General features: G+C 39.7%; 1 protein-coding gene across 3 annotated transcripts in view; it reads left to right on the forward strand.

Moving 5' to 3' along the window:
* The window catches only part of PCSK5 (proprotein convertase subtilisin/kexin type 5), a 456,955-nt gene that overhangs the window by 165,897 nt on the left and 269,420 nt on the right, over nucleotides 1-21,638 (forward strand). For all 3 annotated transcript variants that reach the window (XM_032427639.1, XM_032427640.1, XM_032427641.1), the window contains exon 8: nucleotides 20,342-20,554. In XM_032427639.1, the coding sequence (XP_032283530.1) occupies nucleotides 20,342-20,554 (213 nt within the window). The remainder of the gene's footprint in view (nucleotides 1-20,341; nucleotides 20,555-21,638) is intronic.

A 21,638-nucleotide genomic window follows, 5' to 3' on the forward strand; every position in this document is an offset into this window, starting at 1 on the left:
GAGGTCATCCAGCAGTGCCCTTCTGGGCCTCTCCCTTTCGTACCCCCTTCCCAGGTTTCACTTCTGTCCCAGGACAATATTACTGTTAGGCTGGCTCCCAAGTTCCCCAACCAGGCAGCTCAACCATCGTCATTTTCCTTGATTGCACTTAAAAATCCATGTGCCACTCCTCCCCTCAAAAACTGACCACATAATCTAATGTAATAAAATGTCTCCTTCAAATTACACATCTTAAAAAATCCTATTTTATTTTCATTAAATAAAAAATAAGGCCATATACTTGTAATCATGGAAGGAGGAGCATTCCATCAGAAGCAACTCCTTTCTGTTTCTTACCCATGAACGAAACTTTGGGTGATTTGAAGCATATCTTTTAATCTTGATCTGGGGCCATCCTCCCTTTCTTCATCATCTTTTTTCACTTTGTTGTAATGGAAGCATATTCCACTCTTCCTATCCTTTAGCTAGTACTGTTTTCCCAGCGCATCCTTGCCTCATTCCCATGTCCCAGGACTATACAGCCGATTATCTTCCACCATCAAGCCTCAGCTAAAATGCTGCCTGTCCCCAGAAGCCTTCTCACTGCTCGAGCTAAAGCTAAGCTCCAGCAGTCCCTATCCTGCACCTGCTAAACTTTATATTGTTCTTGGTGTTACATAGAGTCATTATCATATTGTGCTTTATATCAGAGTTATTCTGGCCTATATCTTCCTAATTAAATTGTTATGTCCCAAGATAGCAAAGCTTGTGCTCTACCCATCTTGATGGGCTTTGCAAAATGCATGGGGTACATGGAACTCTCGTGACTGTTCAGTTAATGTTTGTTGAATTTCATTTAATTTACTATGAATTATGGCAGCCACGGGATGGTTGTATATTCAGCCCTGATTTGGATTGGTGGAATGCATGCAGTTGGTGAATGTAATGTTGCAGCTGGAGTACAGATAATAATGCTTCTTCCACCTTTGTGGGATTGGTGTTGGGGTGTAATCACAAGACTAAGCTAAGCTGTCTCCTGGTTATTTTGAAATAGACTGGAAGGGAAGGCTTATGCACTCATTCAGGATGTACTTCCTAACTGAAAGATAGTTCAGGCTTGGTTAAGACATCCTTTCTAGTTCTGTCAATTTTTAACTGTTCTAAAGCCCTTTAAAGCTATAGAATAGTGTTTTAAATTGTTTTGCCTAGAATTTTCCTTTCAAGGTGTCTGAACACCAAATGAATGTACTCTAAGTAATCTGGTGGTTGCATTACCAAAGCCCTGGAATGCAGATTGGTATTCTTTCTATGCCATCCATTGAATGGTCATTCAAGTTAAATAAATCAAGCTTAGTTCATATTTAGTCTTCAAATTGTATTTGTATGGCTTTTGATATAATATAAAGAGTAGGCTGGAATTTCTCATTAGTATAATATATTAGTAATTAATAATCTCAATAGCGTACATATAGACAGACAATGCCCCATATTCAGTAGTTGCCATTGAATTAGATGGGGGACCGATGTTTTCAAATTTATTTTTGCTAGGGAGTCTTTCATTCAGTGGTAATCTTGACTGGAATTTCAATGTGTAAAACAAATTAAAAATCTGGTACTTTGGTTGAAGGAGGAAAAGGTTAAGAAAGAAGATCATCTGAAGAAGCTATTCAAACTTATAGGAAGATTATATTTAGAAACAAACAGTTTTGAAAAAAATTACTTTATATTCATTATTAATTACAAAAGTAACCCATGCTTATTAAAATAAATCATGCTATAAAGATGAAATTAAAAATAGATTCCCCACACAACTAGGTAACCATTGTTAAGAGTATGGACTCCACCTTTCTCTACTTCTGTGTGCATTCCCACAACAAACAGGGATCACATGCCTCTGCATGTTGCTGTTTTCACTTAGCAGTGTGTGATGGGCATTCTTCCAGGGTAATTCATAAGGATAGAACTCATTTATTGTAATGTTTCACCATTTTCAGAATATGGAGATACCATAATTTATTCAACACTTCACTGAAGATCTTTCAAGGTTTTAATCTAAAAAAAGAGGTGGGGGGGAATTTAGCTATTTACTTTTAGAGTTAAGGTAGTAACAAAAGAAATAACTCCTAAAAAACAACAGATTATTCTCTGGCTGCTATCACGGCACATTAATTATGGAAAAGCAGCAGCGACCCATTTAAATGTGTTTAGATCAATAGGATAGGGTTTCTATGTGTTTGCTATACACAGGCTTCGGACTTAGCCAGGTTGAGTCCAGGATCTGTCATTCACTGCTCTCTGACCCAATACAGATCAAATTACGTCTGCTCCCATTTCCTTATCTAAAGTAAGCCAGTAATAGTACCAAGAGAGACGTTACGAGTGTTAAATGAGCTGATAATGCATCTGAAACTATTGACACAATACCTGGTGTCAATAGCAATAGTGCTTAAGAAATACATTTTATTTATAGGTATCAGTGTGTGTATATAAATGTATATATATTTACATATGCATATATAGGTATCAGTATGTATATATACATACATTTTTTTTCAAAGAAGAGATCATGTCCTTTCAAAAAACTTCATATTTCTCCTCAGTCCCCGATCCTTGTCTACTATTTCTGCACTACAGAATTCTAGGTGATTCCGTTGAGCCTCCTGTAGTGGTGGATTAGAAACAATATATAGAAATCAGCATAGACTTTCTGAGTTCTTGCATGTCATATACTTTGTTCTTCCTATGTCTGGCCTCACCTTCAATTTCATTTGCCCTTAACAGCACATCTTCCATTTCGATATACAGATTCATTCTACTTATCTATGTTTGTAGTCTTGAATTTAATTTATATTTTCCCAAGAGATGTTTCTCTAAATATCTATGAATATATAATTTAACATTTTTAAAGCAGCATATTAGTCTTCCGGGAGAAAGAAACCTTCCGCTTCTTTATTATCAAGCATCAAATGGCACAGTACATTCTATAGTCTTCGATATTTTATTCTAATGTGTGTTCTATATATAATATACATTGTCAAACTTGGAAATGATCGGATGAAAACTTTATACAAAGTTAGATTACAAAGTGCAACTAAGAAATGAGTGATTTATTGGCTGCAAGATTTAAGGAATGAAGGAATAAATAACTACTAAAATAGCTCCCTCAGGTTCTGGATAAAACCCTATGTGACAGCTTAAAGTCACTCTGGCCTGTTACGGTTTTAACTGTATCACCTACAAAAATACAGGAATTGAAATTTATTTATTCTTTCTATTAAATTCAGTGAGCTCCCACTTTCTGTAGACTGTAGATAAGGCGATGAAGGAGACATCTAAGTTTTATATGCAACTCATCAAACTGTACATTCGAGCAACAAGACAGGAAACAAACAGAAACCGTCAAGACGACAAGCTAATGATAAGTGTTGTAAATGAGATAAACGGGTGAGGGGGCAGGACAGAACTGTAGTTCAGGAGGATAGGGAGTCCTCTCTGAGGAGGGGGTACATGAATGGGGACATAAATGGTAAGAGGCCAGTCATGTGGAAGGGATGTTTTCTGCAGAAGGAACAGCAAGAGCAAAACACCCTGAGTGGAGAATGATCAGGCTGTGCTCACAGAACAAAATGCTGATTTGGATGATGGGAGAGATGTGGGTGGAGAGCAGGCAGTAGGAGATGGTTTGGAGAGGTAGTCAGCGGCCAGTTCCGCAGGGCTTTCTAAACCATGGAGGGTGTTTGTGATTTATTCCATTGCAGAAAACCCTTGGAGGTTTTCTGAGTGGTGGCCTGTTGGGACACAAAATTTTCAAAGCTCGCTGCTGTACAGGGAATGGACTCTATGTGGGAGAGGGACGGGGAGGCAGGAGCGGAAGATTGAAATGGTCCAGGGAAGATGTGATGATAAGCCGGACTGTGGGGGGCAGCAACATCAGGACAAGTGGGGGGAGAGGGGAGGGGAAAGAGGGAGCAGCCTACGTATCAAGACAGATTTTCACAAAGGAAATATATTTTGCTCAAGGAATCCAAGTATTGATCACATCCATTCCTTCTGCTTGCTAATCAAAAAATGTAGCGAATATTGGATGTCAAAATGCTGCCTATCTGTTTACTCTAAGAAGTATTTGGTTCAGTAGAATGTAACACTCTTTTCAAAGACTAACAAAATCAGAATTGATTCAATTTAGAGCCTTTTGAATTAAGGTGCCAGCGTCGCATTAGACAAAACTATGTTGAAGAAATCATGTTACAATTGACAACTTGCTCTTTTCCCCAGAGACTGCATTTTCTTTGATGCTAAGGAGCTGTAAAATTAAATGCAGGAATCAGAGGTACATAATATGAGTTGTGTGAGGTACATAATATGAGTTGTGTACAATTGATGATGATAGTAGTAGGGGTAATCATAATAATAATTATACTAAAACACTCAACATCTGCCAGTCTGTTAGCATATGGTCAGTCCTCTGAGCCCCAAAATAGATAACTTTTAATCTTCACAATGATCTCATAAAATAGATCCTGTTCGCCCCAATTTTATAGAAAATAGATACTCAGCAGAGCTAAACAAGTCAGAATGTGGGCCTCAAATAAATCTAATAAATTATTCTGCATGTCGTCATTTCTGCTTTATTTGGCACATCTGACCTCCTTGTATCATCCGTGACCATAGAGCGGAGCTTTTTTCCTGTTACAGTGGTGAATGAATTTCTCACCCTCTACCTAAATCCACCTCCTCCATTTCTTCACTGGATGCCTTCGCTTCTTGCCTCACTAAAGACGTGGCTCGATCAGTTCTCTCTTCTCTAATCATCAAAACATCCCTTTCCTCTGCGTTACTGCCATCCACATACCATCAATTCTATCTCAGAAGACAGAGGGGAGACTCTCTCTGTGGTTTTCTTCTATTTTTCCAATTACTGACTCATTTCTTTTTTGTCCCTTGGAAACCATTGTTCATACTTGTCCTCTACAAGCTCTTTTTCCATTGTTTCTTAAAGCCACTCCTCAGAGCCCTGACCCCTCACTGCACTGAGGCTGTTCTTGTCAAGACCACACTGATGACCTTCTTATGTGAAACCCAGGGCTCTTCTCTGATCCATTATGTCATTTGTCCTGGTAGGGAGGCCTGCCTGCTTCTTCTAGTTCACAATAAAGTACACACACGCCAACCCTTCAGAACCCTTTTCTCCTTCTATTTAGTGTATTTCCTTATCTTGTTGATCAATTGTCTCCCTCGTAAAGGCCCAGAGATGGAGCATTTTGTTCTGTGCTAGATCCCAAAAACCTAAAACAATGTGTGTTTAGTGATGAGTGAACAAATATGTGGGTGAATTCCATGCCAGTTTGCTGCATATACTGAGTGAATTTATTTAAGGATCACACGTGGATTGGTGTTTTTAATTAATAATATGGAAATGAGTCACTAACATACATGATATATTCTGGTGATTAATGCAGGCGGACTATGGATTCAGACTCTCCAGGGGGTTTCAGTACATTCTTACCATGTTCAAGTTAATTAGCCTCTCTCAGGATCAGTTTGTTCCTCTATAAAATGGAGCTAACTGCTAGTAATTACTTTATAGGACTATTGTGAGGATTATATGATTAATGCCTGTAATGTATGCAGCAGAGTTTCTGGAACATAGTAAAGTCTCTAATTAAGTTACGAGTCTTAATCATTATCACTTCTGAAAAGGCCAGGGTAATAAAAGTGAAATGCCAATTAATCGTGCAGAATACTGTAAAAAGTCTTAATTGTCCAAAATCTCTGGGTTAGTGGATTAACCCATTTCATATTTCTGAGTGATCCTTAAAGAAGGTAAATATACAGTCTTGAGATTATTATTAAGGAATGGCCAAAATAAATGGGACAGAATATTCAAGAGAATATTTTCTGAAGTCTATTCCATAAAACACTAATTAATAAGATGCCCCAAAGAGGGGTGGGGGTGGGTGGAGGATTTTGCTATCAAATAGCTCAAGGGGGGCGCCTGGGTGGCTCAGTCGGTTAAGCGTCTGCCTTTGGCTCAGGTCATGATCCCAGGGTCCTGGGATCGAGCCCCGCATCAGGCTCCCTGCTCGCCAGGGAGCCTGCTTCTCCCTCTGCCTCTGCCCCTTCCCCCCACTCATTCTCTCTCTCTTTCTCTCAAATAAATAAATAATTTTTAAAAATAGGCTCAAGAAACACCACTTCTTATATGCTCCCTTTTGAAACTTAAAAGCATATTAAAGGCTCTGAGAAGTTCTGCAGTAAAGAGATATGTGTAACTTGATTTACTCAACGTTCTAAACTTTAACCACCCAAAAGCTTTTTTTTTTGTGACTCGTTTTGAATTGGTGTTAAATTTAATTTCATTTTACATTGTTTGGGAATGCCTTACAAAAATTCAGCTAAACTCATTAGACCTTAAGAATCAGAACATTAGAACTGGAAACAGTTTGAGTGGCTGAATTGTTTTTACCATATTTGTATATTTGTTTACTGGTTGATGTCACTACGGGTCACCCCATCTACCTTCCTAAAACGTGTGATTTCTTCTTTTCTTCTTCCAATAAGTCTTTCTTTCCTGTCTTCCTAAAAGTCTATGTAATGTGTCCTCTTGTCCTGACAATTAGAACCAGCATCTCTCAGACAGACTTGAGCCCACAGCATCCTTCCAAAGCTTCCATCCTCCTAGCTTGAGCTCCAACTTTCAATTCAGCATGAACACTGCAGCCAAAGAAGTATTTTTTTGCATGTAAATCTTGTCCTTTGTCTTCTCTTTGAAACTCACCACTTCTCCCTAGGACCGAGGAGGAATAGTCTAAGCTTCTTAGAAGGGCACAAAGGTCTCTCACAATCTTGCCAGGGGTTTCAGAATCGAAATCTTACATGTCGCCAAAGGAAAGGACCCTTTAAACGTTACTCTCATTCAAACTGACACGATTCCACTTACCATGGTGAACCTTTGGCCTGGCTCCTTGGTATGATGGGCAAAGACTTCCTTCAGGGGAAACTCTTTGCTTTGTCTACCCAGGTGATTCTAAATAGGAAAATGATTTTATAAAATGAATGAGTCAGTTGACAGTGTTTCAGATATAAGTGACCCGAGGTTTGGTATCAGAATAAGAAGCTAACTGCCTGAGCTTTTCTTGGATAGACTGTTTATTCATTCACTTATTCCTGATTGCATTCAGGAGATATTCACATTGGGTGATTATCAATATTCTAGGTACTTTGCTAGGTGGTAGTGAAAGATGAATAACACTCAGCTGTTGTCTTTGGGAAGCTCACCATGTATTGATGAATAAATGTTCTAAATAAAGTGCAAGCAAATTCCCCAAGTCCCTTCCGTGGCTAGAATCTTGTAAGCGATGAGAAGGACAGACTACATGGCACACAATTACAAAAACTTTTTGCATTCAGTCTAGTTGCCTTGCAATCATCTTTTTTTGCCCCATTTGGGTTATTAAACTTTATTAATACGTGGTGCATTTTTACATTCGTCAGCAGGCATCTCACATATTGGCAGCTTTTCACAGTTTCCTGGCAAGGGTATTTTATAACAACCTTTAGAAAACAAGCAAAAAATTGGAACTAAATCTTTTCCTTTTTTTCATAATCAGAAAACCCTATATTCAGATTACGAGTACTTCCCTTATTGTTTTACTCAAGAAGTAGTTCTCGAGTCCCCACTACGTACCAAGCACTGATTTGGCATTTATCTTACTCTGAGCTGGAGAAATCCTGTGGCTCATTGCACATATTGTAGAAGCATAGAGTCTAGAGTTTACTTAACCATGCTATCTACAAGTATACTTTCAATGCCAGATCATTTTTTTGAGATTTTTAGGCTTTGGGATTACAACGAAAGCCTTCCAGTGCATTCATAACAGAACCAATGTCAAGGATGGGGAAACAAAATTAGGTGAAATCCAAATCATTGGCCCCTAATCTCCCTTCATCCCATCCACACTCTGTTCTTCTCAAGGCCTCCAGATGGAAACCAGGACATTTGATCAACATCTTTTGGTACATGCCTGGCTGTTGAGTCTTTTATGAAGTCTCTGATTAATATATCCCCTTCCCATCATCAGTTTCCTTTTCACTTTACCAGATTTTACACCTGATTGGATATTTGGAATATTTGCTGAAAACAGAGTTGCTTTACAATCACACACTGTCCCTTCCATGCACATACGTGCACATACACACATTTCTCCACCCTTAAATTAAAGGCATATGTTTACCAGAAGGGGAGAGAAGAGGTATAATGAGCTTGTATAATAAACGCAGTAATAATAATCATAATAAAATTAACCAATTCCACTTGGGAAGAATATATTTTTATCTGATACACATCTAGCTGTAACAGGCTTGGTACCAGTTGCATTTTAATAAATGACAGATTGCTGTTAAATTAGTTGGCGAATGTTTGAAAACTTTGGAATAGTCTATGGATAGGCAAAGATAGACAAGAGAGTTTATTTAATACTGGCTCCACTTAATCAAAATTGACTTTAACTGGGGTTTGTTTTAAAAATCCTCCATTGGTATTTAACTCTATCCTGGTGGAAACTCTGTGTCTTTAGGGCTATAAGAAAGCTAAGAAGTGATTTGCCCAATGCACCCAATCTAACATTTTCCATTTTGGAAACGAAGAATTGTTTGTCTTTGTACCTACATAAATAAATAAATACATAAAGTAAATACCTAAGTATGTATGTGGTTTCACATTCTGTACTCTTCACAAAGTTATCTGTTATCCAAGTATCAGATTTAGATTCCTATGTTATTGTGAACGGTGATGCATTTCTACGGCAAGGAGCACAAATTTTTCCTAGCCTTGTATAGGTGCAGATGTCGAATATTTACTGTCACCTTGTTTTCAGTTATAGAGATTCACTTTTAACTCTATGAGTAGTTTATATTAGCTTTAGCAAATGCCATTCTAATTCTGTCTGTTCTACTTAAGGATTAACCAGATATCAGTAACAATCGTTTTTTTTCTCTTTTCATTTGTTTTGTTCTATATATAGTGACATATAAGGGAGGATGTGAAGCCCTTATGGGCATCATCCTAGTACAGTGTGGATGTCCCAACTTATAGGAAAAATACAAAAATCATACAGGGATTGGATTAGGTCAGGTTAAGGTCCATACCAATCCTGTGTTTCTCTGATTCAGAGCATAAATTTAAGAAAGGTAGTGGAAATTTTCTTTAACAAAACTTGGCAGTTACTGGGATAAAAAAAAAAAAGGCCACTGTGAAATAAACGAGGATAAATTGAACTGAGTTGATAGTAAAAAATGATTTTTAAAATTTTTTTTTAAAATTTATTTATTTGAGAGAGAGAATGAAGAGAAAGAGAGCATGGGGGAGGGGGTGAGAGGGAGAAGCAGACTCCCCGCTGAGCAGGGAGCCCGATGCGGGACTCGATCCCGGGACTCCAGGATCATGACCTGAGCCGAAGGCAGTTGCTTAACCAACTGAGCCACCCAGGCGCCCATAAAAAAATGATTTTAAAGTATGTATGACCTTTATAGCAGATTTTGCTCACTTGCCCTGAGCTTACAGTTCTCCTCTTTAAGAGGAGGACAATCAAACTTTAATATTCAGGATTGTAAATATTATGATGATTATTAATTCTGAGAGCTACTTGGGTTAGGTATAAGGATGATCTTCATAGGCCCTCACCAGTTTATAGATTTGGAAACTAAGTCTTAGCAAAGTAGGGGACCTGACCATTAAGAAGCATGAGTGTGGCCCTGACTCGGTCTGTCTTCTTCACCACCATGTTGTGTGAATCCATTCCTGTCAGGTGCGTCATATGGGCTTGTCTATGTCCGTTCAGCTCTCTGTCAACGGTAGCTGTCATTATGGTCATGGAAGTGGACGCTACCGCAGGGACCTCTCTCTTCCCTGAAGTCTTGGGAAAAATTGTTGGAGCAAAGTGACTTGGCATATTCTCAACTTCACTGTATTGTCTCTTTCTCTCCTCCCCCGATGCAAGCTGTGACAATGTAGAAAGTACTGACGTTAAAGTCACAGAGAGCCAGGTTGAAATCTTCTTGGTTTCCCTCCAGTGTTTTGAACCAGGTCAAGTTACTAAGTTATCAGAGCTTCTGCTTCCCTAAGAAAAGACTATGATAATGCTGACTTTGTGGAGCCCTCATGGAGACTGACAGATCACACATATGCAGTGCTCAGACATATTGCTGGTCTTCTCCTCAGAGGAGAGGCCATGTTTGATGCATTTTTAAGGACGTCTTGTAAATAACATAAGCTTACTACCAAGTATAATCTTTCCAGAAGTGTGATTTGCTTTCATTGAAGTCAGGAATGTGTTTATGGGAAGAAACTGTGAGGGGCTGATTTTCTCTATTTCAGAAATGTTATGGGCTGCTCCACAAAAGACCAAGGTTGTTACCTCATGGAGTAGAGGCCTGTGACATTCAAACCCCCTGGTGGGCTTTGGGGGAAGCAGCTTTCTTGCCCTCTCCATGTTGACCAGTCCACCATGGTGAGGCATTCTGTAACCTAACGTAGAGAAGAGTATAAACCTTTCATTACTGCTAGAGTTTCCCTCTGTCCTCCTTTCCAAACGCCTTTTCAAACATTGGCAATAAATTCCTTTCATACCCCTGTTGATAGTAAATATTTTTTATTCTGTATGAAAGGAATATTTCAAATTTTACTCCTTTAGTAGAAATTTAAAGGCATGGTATCTTCCTGGGCAGTTTCATAATAGGTAACTAATATTAATATTGGCAATGTCCTTCTCAATTTCATAAACTTGCCTCTCCTGAAACAATCCTGAGCATGATTTTGCCTTTGCTCTGGGATGACCCAAGTTATAGAAACTTCTCTCATATATGTTGTCTTTTGCTCCCCAAAATGGGAATGCTGGAATGGTGGGTGTACCCAGAATGGGTGCATTGGTGCTGTTAATTATTGATTGTGTTGGGACACCTGGGTGGCTCAGTTGGTTAGGTGGCTGCCTTCGGTTCAGGTCATGATCTGGGGGTCCTGGGATCGAGTCCCAGTCAGTGGGGAATCTGCTTCTCCCTCTCCCTCTGCCCCTCCCCACCACTCATGCTCACTCGCTTTCTCCCTGTCTCTCTCTAAAATAAATAAATAAAATTTTTAAAAAAATTATTGATTGTGATTAGTTTAGAGAGCATATAAGATTCACCACAGGTGTTGTTATAGCTGCCTGGAATGAGGAATTGAGAAACATAATTCTCATGTTCCTCCTCCCAGCCAGCGTTCCAGGCCACCAGGCCGTGGGAAAACAGCTTGAGTAGGGCTCAAATCTTGGAGGTTGTGGGAGTGACCAGAAGTAAATAATAACCTGAGTTCACTGAGGTTCGGTGAGTCAGATGAGGAAGACAAGGCCGAAGAAAAAATGGAGGATTGACCGTTATGAATTGGCCGTAGAGAAAACACTAATCATAGCAGACAATTATTCGGGAATTGTTGATTTGGCAAATGAGATAAGGCAGGAGGAGAAAGGGGTTTTTTTGTTTTGTTTTTTGTTTTGTCTGCTCCGCTATAGTTCAGCAGGTCTCCCTAACCCATGTTATTATGCACTTTTAGAAACACCCCATTGCATTCCTAGTCCGTGGGGAACAGCATTTCAGTCGAGGTGGGAGTGGACCCATCTGGTTCTGGCTCTGCCAACTTCATTTCCTTAGTTTTCTGATGTAGGAATTTAAAATTTCAACGTATGAACCTCTCATATATCCAGTTTTAAGTAATATCCATAGCACATTATTCAGCTCCAAATTTTCATTATATAAAGTTCCTAAATGTACAGAATATCTAAAGGATCATAGGAATAAAATTCTTTGCTTGAAAATGCATTTATTTCCACTAGTAAACACACCTGGTTTTTAGTTCCTCCTAGATCTACTACCTTTTCTCCATGAAAGACTGATTTTCTTTTTCCAGTTATACTTTACAAATAAAGTGAAAGATATCTACACTATTGTAATACTGTTGTCGGGAGCCAAGGATCACACCATTGTGCACTTTGGTGATAAAGTGTCAGAAGCTGTAGTATGTGTACAAACCCTCACTGTCGACCCTTCTGAGGAAAAGGCAGCTCCGGGACAGAATTGGTTCTACCAAGCCTTTAGTGAGTGGATGTTCTGCTCAATTTATATTCTGGCAGATAGGGTAGACAAGCAGCTCATTTATTTTTATTTTTTTCTATTCACATGATAAACATAAATGTAGCTTTTTATCAGGAACCTGAGTCTGGGGGAGTTCTGAATTTACAGAATTGATTAATTTTTATGCTCGTTTTGGCCATTTATTCCAAATGTCCTTTTAGAAAACTGAGCTAAAGTCAACTTTAAGTTCTCTGAATTGAGGGCATCAAGCTGCCGTTCCGGTACTAGATCGTGAACAAGGTTGTAAAAAGACCCCAAATGTATCGTTTCACCAGAAATGCTTGCAACTATTATTGCCAATAGTCAATTCTACAATCGCAAATTGGGTTCTCTATTCCTTTATAAAGGGAAGTTGGCTGCATTTGGTATTCTTGGGAAGTGTTTAAAAGGGCTTTTCATTAAATTAATATGATTGCTAATAACTACATCTAATATTTTCACTGTATTAAGCCTACAAAACATTTAAAAAATGTTTAGTATACATGGCTTAGCCACCCATCGTGTACATAATAAATCAGAAGAGAGAAAACATGATTGGGGATGGGGGCGGAAAAGGTGGGTGAGGTTGAGACGAAGAGAAAGAGAGGTTGAAGTCCTATCACACAAGAAAAGCTAGGAAGACAAAAATGGGGAGAAACAGCTTACCATTCACAAAAGCCTTCTTTATCTCACTTTTAGTACTTTAAAAAAATAACTGCATATGTATTTCCAGTCTTTTTCAATCATCAACCATGCTTGGACAGAGTAAGTAGCATAGAATGAAATGGTGAAGACCCGTCCACGGCGTATTTTTTGTAAGTCAGTCTATGGATGTTTCGACAGTCCTTCCTCCAGATTGGATTTAGGGCTACACGGCAGCTTGGGTGGTAGACACGCTAAAGTGGGTATGAAAAGATTAAGAACAGCAGTGAGGGGAGGTGCTGGGGCCCAAGGAAGGTTGAACATCAGCAGGTGTTGGCTATCTGTTGAAATCCTCTTTGGGAAGCATTGCTAAGCATTTTCAATCCTAGAACATTTGCTTAGAAACAAGTGGAATTAGTGAGCTGTTGGCTGCACTCAAATTACCAAATAAACCATAATTGATGACAGTTCGGTTTTTCCTGAAAGTAATTCTTCTGTTTCACTTAATAATTCTGAGAGCACAATAATGAAATATTCTGAGAGCAGAAGTAGAATCCAGTGAAACCTGTATACTCTTTACATCAGCACTCTGACTCATGGAGTAAGTAGATCATACAAATAAGGGTTGCACGTGCCTATTTTCTGGGTGAGGGAAGACACCGAAGTAGAGGCTGGCAAAGTTAGCACCCTGGCATAGGATTGTTTCTGACAGAGCATCGTTTAGCCTCCAGATTCCTAATCCTCAGGGGACATATCTCCTTTTACCCTTTAAGAACATCTCATTGTCTGTCATCTTGGATTCCCTTGTGTTCTGGTGGGGAGTGGCTGTCTTCCCTGGGTCCAGATGAGTCTCACCTAGAGCTGTCCCTTGACCAATGTGGAGATGAGGGACCCTGACCCCCTGCACAGTCCAAAATCCACGTATAACTTTTGATTCCCCCAAAACTTAATGACTTATTGATAACACACAATTAACATAAATTTTGTATGTTATATGTATTATATACTGTTTTCTAAAGTAGGCTAGAGAAAAGAAAATGTTAAGAAAATCATAAGAGAAGGAACATTTACATTGCTATACTGTATTTATTTAAAAAAAAAATCACATACGAGTGGATTCGTGCAGTTCAAACCTGAGTTGGTCAAGGGTCCACTGTAATTCATTCTCCTACCCCAATCCCCATCTTGCCCCAAAGAACGGATTGAAAAAACAAGTCACAGGCTTTAGTCTTTCCCAAAGATGTCTTTCTGAATCTATATCATAACTGCATTTTCTTGGTGCATTCCCAAGGAAGACTTTGTCCCACCAAGTTCCACCAGAGTTGTCTCCCAGGCATTGAAAGTTGTGTGACTATCTGCTCCTGACCTGTCCTCAATTATGGATTGTATTTCTTCTTGGATTACTTTTGAGGTCACCTTTAAGAAGCCTTTGTTTTCACGTGAGTCATCTCTACTACAGATGATGATGATTCAAAGGGTTATTAACTATTGCTTTAAAAAGCAATATATGCTTTAGAATTCTGGAACATTTTGTGTGAGAACTGCAAATGCCTTTCAGAAGTATGTTGTTGTCGTCTTGCCTTTATATTATATTTCTAGACCAGACCTATTTCTGTCAATGAACCTGCTCCGTTAAGGAACCAGATTGATTTTGTTAAAAAGATGATTGATTTTGTTAAAAAAAAAAAAAAAAAGATGAGCAGTTCTTTCTTCAGAGCTCAGCTACCACATATTGTGGGTGTCCTTGTCTTTCCCCTGCCTCATCTGGCCTGAAGCCTCTTTATCTGTGATCCGAGTGTGGAAGAGCTTCCTTGGAGGGTGATGCTCTTTTCTCACTGAGAGAATGAATATCAAAAAAAGGATGGTGAGCAGAATGGTGAAGGGCTTTGGTAATTGGGTACGCAGGCTCTGCTTGGAAGACATCGCACATAAAGGAAAGTTCCTCATCATGTGTTGTATCATCCTGTCTCTTCATGTTGACACATACAGATACACGCCTTCTGATCAGATTCCTTGGGACCTCCATCCTTCATCTCCACCACATTCTGGTGATATGATGGCTCACCTATTACTTAGTGTTACTTGGTTTTCTAATTTGTAAAATACATATCTAATTTGCTGGTATTGCTCTAAATTAACTAATATTTGTGAAAGTGCCAGCACAGTGTCCAGCCACATTTTTTTTTTTTTTTTTGTATTTCAGGAATCTCTGGTCACTTATTTGTGCCCCTTTAAGAATATTTTCTAAGTGATATGGGAAAGAAAGTAATATTAAAATACCAAATAAAATCTAACTGCATTGGCTGAAAAATTATCACACCAGTTTAAAGAAAGTTGGTTCCATCAAACTCTCTAGCTTTCAAAACCTGGCTCGGGGCGTAGGATTTAATTGGTAATGCAGCATAAAGTAGCCTTTTCTGACCTCCGGAAACACAAGAAAATCCAGTTCCTTTCTAGCCTTTAGTAATAAAACAATGGGACATTATAAATTGATGTTTGTACGGCATACATGAGAAGAAACACATGCACAATTAAATACACAATGAAAAAGAATAGAGTTTGGTCGAATGGATCTTACATGGATTTCACAAAATATTTTGCCTTGAGTTTACTTTTAACTTAGTACTCAATTAAATTGGAGGATTTTTTTTTTCTTTTCTCATCCAAAGCCATATTTAAATAACCAGTTGCAATCACAATACTTTACCAAACTTGAAAATGTCATTTCCTACACTTTGGGAAAATATGTGTCTCAAGATTCTCTACTCTTTATCCTACTCTGCCCACCTTCCTTTCTCCCTATATCCCACATTAAGATTTAATTCTGAAATTACTCTGAATTTTGGAGAAATGTCCAGATTCTCTTTTACCACATATGTTTTGACTTTCTGAATATTACACACTAATGGGAATCTGCTGTGCATCTGTGGTAAATAAATCTTTGAATTGCTAATTGTTTCAGATTAACCCCATAGATCTTTAGCATAGATCTTTATGGTGTTTTCAGCCCACAAATTAGCCTGTTTCTGGGATTTTAATCATAAACCATACACACATGCATAAGGGTCAGAATGCCTGGTGGATAGCGTGCCGGCAGCATCTATATATTCTGTCGCCTCCATGGAGGGGGGGCAGGCCACCCCTTATCTCCCCATCTCCCCCTCTCCCCTTGTATGAGTCAGCTCGGGCCGCCATAATGGAGTACCACAGACTGAGTGGCTTAATAACAGAAATGTATTTTCTTGAAGTCGGTAGGCTGGAAGTCTGGAAGTCCGTGATCAGGGTGCCAGCAGAGTTGGGTTCTGGTAATAACCTCTCTCCTCAGCTGAAGAGACAAGCCACCTTTTTGCAATGTCTTCACTGTATTTAATACCGTCACATTGGGGGTTAAGGTGTCACTGAATGAATTTGAAGGGGGGGGACCCAACTCACTTCATAACACACCTTAAGGACAATGCCAGTTGTCTCCCATGAGATTCTCCAGATCCTCGCTCCCCTTCTTTCTACAAGCTCCATGCTCAGGGATACTGATCCCTATGGGCTCCCAGGTCCTCTGGCTTCTGGGAGAGAGATGGGAGAGAAGGAGAAAGAGACTAGGGTCTCAGTATATATGTCCCTGGCCCCCTCTCAGCAGGGCCAACATGGGTTGGTATGTCCCCTAGTCATTTCTCAACTCATACTAGCCCCTCTGTTTCCAGTTCCAGTGACAACCCCCCCAACTCCCCAGCTTCTTTCTGTCCTAAGGGTGTTGGGATGGTTATTGATCTCATACTGTCCTTTGATGTTTCCCTTCACCATACCCAGCTGTAAAATAATTCCCTCAAATTATCTTTGATAGACAGATGTCACTTCTTTCTGGAAAGGACATTTCCAGGGCAATGGCAACCCACTGTTCTTTCAACCATTCATTCTGTCAACCCAGCGGATCTACAAAGGACTCCATAATAATGTCCTAGTTCCTTCACAGTGTCCCCTCTGGATGCTGCCATGATAGAATGACTTGTGGTCCTACTTTTGAGGGAGCCCTGGTCAGGTTGGGATTTCTAGGCAGAATTTTGCATCTGAACCTATGTCCTTCTCCTTGAGAATGCTCAGGACCATGCATGCACCCTTTCTTTATCATTTTAATTGTGCCACCAAGTCTGGAAAGAACTTGGAGGCTGGTCTGCTCTTAGGTTCTAAAGCCAAACTTCAATGAAGACACTGGAGCTTTGGCTAAAAACAGTACAGCAACCACCAGCTGCCTTTTTTGCCCAAAAGAAGACTATTGTTGAGGGTTAGGGGCACAGGCTTTAGCTCCAGTTGGATTTTAAGCTCTGGCTCTGGTGTTCATGTGCATTTCTGAGCCCCAGTTTACGCCTCTGTGAAATGATGAGATAGACTTGAATTGTGCAGAATAATGTTTGTATAGTGCTTGGTGCCTAGTAAGTTTCTATAAATGTTAGTCTCTACTGTTTTTAGTGCACAATGAACCTTCTGTGTTTAAAAGCCCTCTTGATCATAAAGTAAAAATTATCTCTTAAGAATTGGCCCTGTGTTTCCCCTCTTAAGAGGAGAATAAATGTGTTTGTTTCTGTTTATAAAAATCATATATGGTCATGGAAGGATGGTATGAAAAAGAAAAAAAAAATCTTTCCTAATCTTACCAAACAGAACTAAGTTCTGTTACATTGTCATTTTATGATAGCTTTATGCATATAACTTTATACACGTTAAGTTCTTTACTCGCGCACGCGCGCACACATGCACACAGGCACACAAGCATTTTGTTTTTCTGAACTGAGACCATATTGTATCATTTTGTATCCTCCATTTGTAATTACATTGTGAACATAAAAGTACCTTCTAAATATTTTCTTATTAAATATTCTTTTAAAACCAAGTACGTTTTTAAAGATCTTTTCAGTGAATTTTATACATAGGCACCCAGTCATGATTTTGTATAGGTATATATATGTGATTATGCCAGATGTGCTTTTTCATGGTTTTGTGGTTCTTAATCTATTGTCTGTTCCAGTGCTGTTTAAACCAGGAGGGTTTTTGCATTGTGTCATGCGTTCTGTTGACCTGCCAGATAGAGATACAATGTGACCATGCTTTTTGCCAGCAACACAGCTCCTCGGTGTGTGATAGAGAGGGTACATATTGATGAGGAATTGGACCCTTCCTTCTTTGGCTATGATGTTCTGTCTCTGAGGTGAGGATATGAGTCAGTCACCAGAGTTTCTCAATCTGGCCATCCACACCATAGTGAGGAGTAATTCCTTCTAGAGATTTACAAAGCATTGAATAAAATCCTTCGTTTAGGATGGCTTAGTGATTTTTGCATCCTCCTGTACATTTCCTGAATATTTTGATGACAAACTGAAGGATGGTAAACCAGACCCAGCTGTCTCGTGGCAATAGCATCCAGAACTTTCTCTCTCTCTCTCTTCACGAATTTTTCCCATTCCTGTGCGATCATATTGCATTTTTCCACGTTGAAAGACAAAAAGAAGTCTATGTTCAGGTCAAATCATGTCATAAATATTCTGTTCCTTGAACTTTCAAGGTCAGAGACAGTTTATCAAGGATATTTCAAATTCTTTGTCCTCTCTCTTTCCTTGGCTCTTTTACCAGAAATTCCAAAACAGTATCCCAAATACTTTCCTTCCACCTGAGACCATAAAATCTAGGGCCTGGAAGCAAGAAAGAGGTTCAGCCATCACCAGCTAGTGACTTTGGTTCTCACTCCCTAATTACCAAATGATAGATTTGGCCTATGTGTCCTTAAGTGTGACTTCTAGTTTTAAAAAGGTAAAATTTCTGGGGCGCCTGGGTGGCTCAGGCATTAAGCGTCTGCCTTCGGCTCAGGTCATGATCCCAGGGTCCTGGGATCGAGCCCCGCATCGGGCTCCCTGCTCGGCGGGAAGCCTGCTTCTCCCTGTCCCTCTCCCCCTACTTGTCTCTCTCTCTGTCAAATAAATAAATAAAATCTTAAAAAAAAAAAAGAAGGTAAAATTTCTGAGGTATTCAGCTCTAGCTATTCAGAGAAATACACTTCACTTTGGCTAACTTCTCTCTTTTCTTCTGAAGATCTTATCTTACGGAACCAAATAGTCATTATGCTTCACTACATCTATGTTCTACTTTGCTTGTTCTCCTTAATTATTTTATGACCTCAGGAAACTCTGCGAATGTTTCGGCATAAAGAATGTAACCCCATCTCCTAGCCTTGTAAGAAAAATTTCACGGATCGGGTCGAAGAAGGTATCCGCCATCAAATATGTTTGGGAAAAAAACATCCGATTGTGCCTCCCATAGAGTTTTGCAATGAACAGTCCCTTATTGAGTTCTACAGTAGGGGAATCTGTTTCATTTTGCTTAGAGTTTCCCAAACATACTTAATCTTGAAATTCTTTTATTTCTGGTAGCATCCATTAACATCCTTCATAATTAGTGTCCATGCCATACATAGAGGGGACACAGCTCTGGAAGGCACATCGTCCCTAATTATGCTCCTCACCAATGAGGTGACTTAAGAATAAATCACATAACCTCTCCATACCTCATATGTCAACTGAGAGAGCAGAAGAGCACCACTTCGTGTGAGAGTTATAGCACTAGTAAAGGTCTGCAGTAATTACAGCTAATGATATTCCAACTCTGGGGTCTGGCTGTGTGGGTTCAAATTTTGTCCTTCCACTCCCTAGCTATATGACCGTGGGAACATTTCTTAATTTCTGTATCTCAATTCTTCATCTGTATAATGGGGACAAAAATTGTACCATTCCCACAGCGTTGTTGGAAGAGTTCAGTCTGATTCACATAAAACAATTATAATTGCGCCTGGTCCATGGTGGGTACCTAATGAATGTTAGCCCTCCTCTTGTCGTCATTGGTGTCTCGTGACTTCTATGACTATGACATGTGAAAAGGATTATTTTAGGTTTTTTTATTGGGATATAATTGACATATAACATTATATTCATTTCAAGTGTACAAAATAATGCTTTGGTATTTGTATATATTGGGAAATGGGTACCACAGTGGGCCTAGGTAACATCCATCACCATGCATAGTTACATTTTTTTTTTCTAGTGATGAGAACTTTTAAGATCTACTCTCTTAGCGACTTTCAAATAAACAGTGCAGGATTATTAACTATAGTCACCAGGCTGTACATCACATCCAGATTATTTTAGTTTCTAAAAACAACTCCTCTTGGGGCACCTGGGTGGCCGAGTCAGTTAAGCGTCCGACTCTTGATTTCAGCTCAGGTCATGATCTCAGGGTCATGAGGTCGAGCCCAGGGTCGGGCTCTGCGCTCAGCACGGAGTCTACTTAAGACTCTCTCTCTCTCTCCCTCTCCTTCTGCCTCACCACCCCGTCCCCCTGCTCATGCTCTCTCACTAAAAAAAATTAAAAATAAATAAAAGCAACTCTTCTTACCTCAGAAAACAGCTTACATCCAGCATGTTACTAAAATAGCATCACACCCCTCCTGCAAATATTTGATGTGCCCTGTTGCTATTGATCTCTGCATCTAGAGTCTGTGATCCGTGTCTTCTATCATTTAACTTTTTCTGTTTGCGAACAGGGGCGGAGAGGCCTCGGCTCTGTTTTTGTCTGGGCCTCGGGCAACGGTGGAAGGAGCAAAGACCACTGTTCCTGTGATGGCTATACCAACAGCATCTACACCATCTCCATCAGCAGCACAGCTGAGAGTGGGAAGAAGCCTTGGTACCTGGAAGAGTGTTCATCCACACTGGCCACCACCTACAGCAGCGGAGAGTCGTACGATAAGAAAATAGTATGTAACACTTGAGTGGTGCGATTTATTCATTTATCTTTCCCTGTGGAAGGCAGAGGAAGAACCATAAACATGCACAAAGAATATACGGAAATAGACGAGTAATATATGGAAGTTAGCTGCTTGCTCAATCCCAAGTATTTGTAAATGTTGTCGTTCTATTATTAATTCATCAGACTTGCTTATCCGGGTCATTACATTCCAGCACTGGATGTGGTCTTAGACATGAGTAAGCTTCGGTTTGGTTGAAGACAGATGAATGGTCCACGTTCACCTTGTGAGTTCGTGGCAGAAGAGAGACAAGCTCTGACTCTCAGTCCAGTTCTCTTGTCACCCTGTCCCCGTACCGTCTTCAAAACTTAACCTTCCGTGCTTTGGTTTCAAAGCGCTTACGGCTGACTCAGTGGGAGCTAGCCCTGTCAAAAGGCGCTTTCCGGCTGCTGAGGCACCAGCTGGCCTCAATGAAAAGCAGAGAAGTCCTGTGTGACCTGCTTACCCACACGCCCTGCTCTCTCTGCACGCAGCAAACTGAGTAAGAGTTCGGGTTGCAGGCCCGGCTTGCATGGGTTTTGTTGGCTGTTGAGCTATCTATTATCAGCTGCGTAACTTTAGACCCATTACTTAATTTTTCTGTCTCAACATCCTTATCTGTAAAATGTGAGCATTTGGGATCACATAGCTTATGGAGTTACTACTGAAATGATGACGAAGTAAATAAAAAGTGCTTTGCACACTACTTGACCCCTCAAGGAAGGTTCTGGCTTTAGGGGTGCCCAGCAGTGTGCCTCTGATATGAAATTTCAAACACCTTCGCACTTTTTTCTTGGTCATAGTTTTATAAACTGTCTGAGGATTTGTCTTTCTAAAGTGAAGCTAAGCGGCTTTCCTTGATACTTTTTAGCCTGTGGCTAAGAGCCTGCTCCCAGGTCTTAGAGATTTATGCAAATTTGGGTCACATCTGACTTTTACACAGTGGTGGAAATACAAGTGATAGGATACTACTCCCCTCATGTAGTGCTTTATCCACATCCATCTGGTTCTTCTCGGTTCCTGGTTATTATATAATTGTCATGTGTGACTTCTC

This window comes from Phoca vitulina, unplaced genomic scaffold (genome assembly GCF_004348235.1).
Source record: "Phoca vitulina isolate PV1807 unplaced genomic scaffold, GSC_HSeal_1.0 scaffold37, whole genome shotgun sequence".
NCBI classification, from domain to species: domain Eukaryota; kingdom Metazoa; phylum Chordata; class Mammalia; order Carnivora; family Phocidae; genus Phoca; species Phoca vitulina.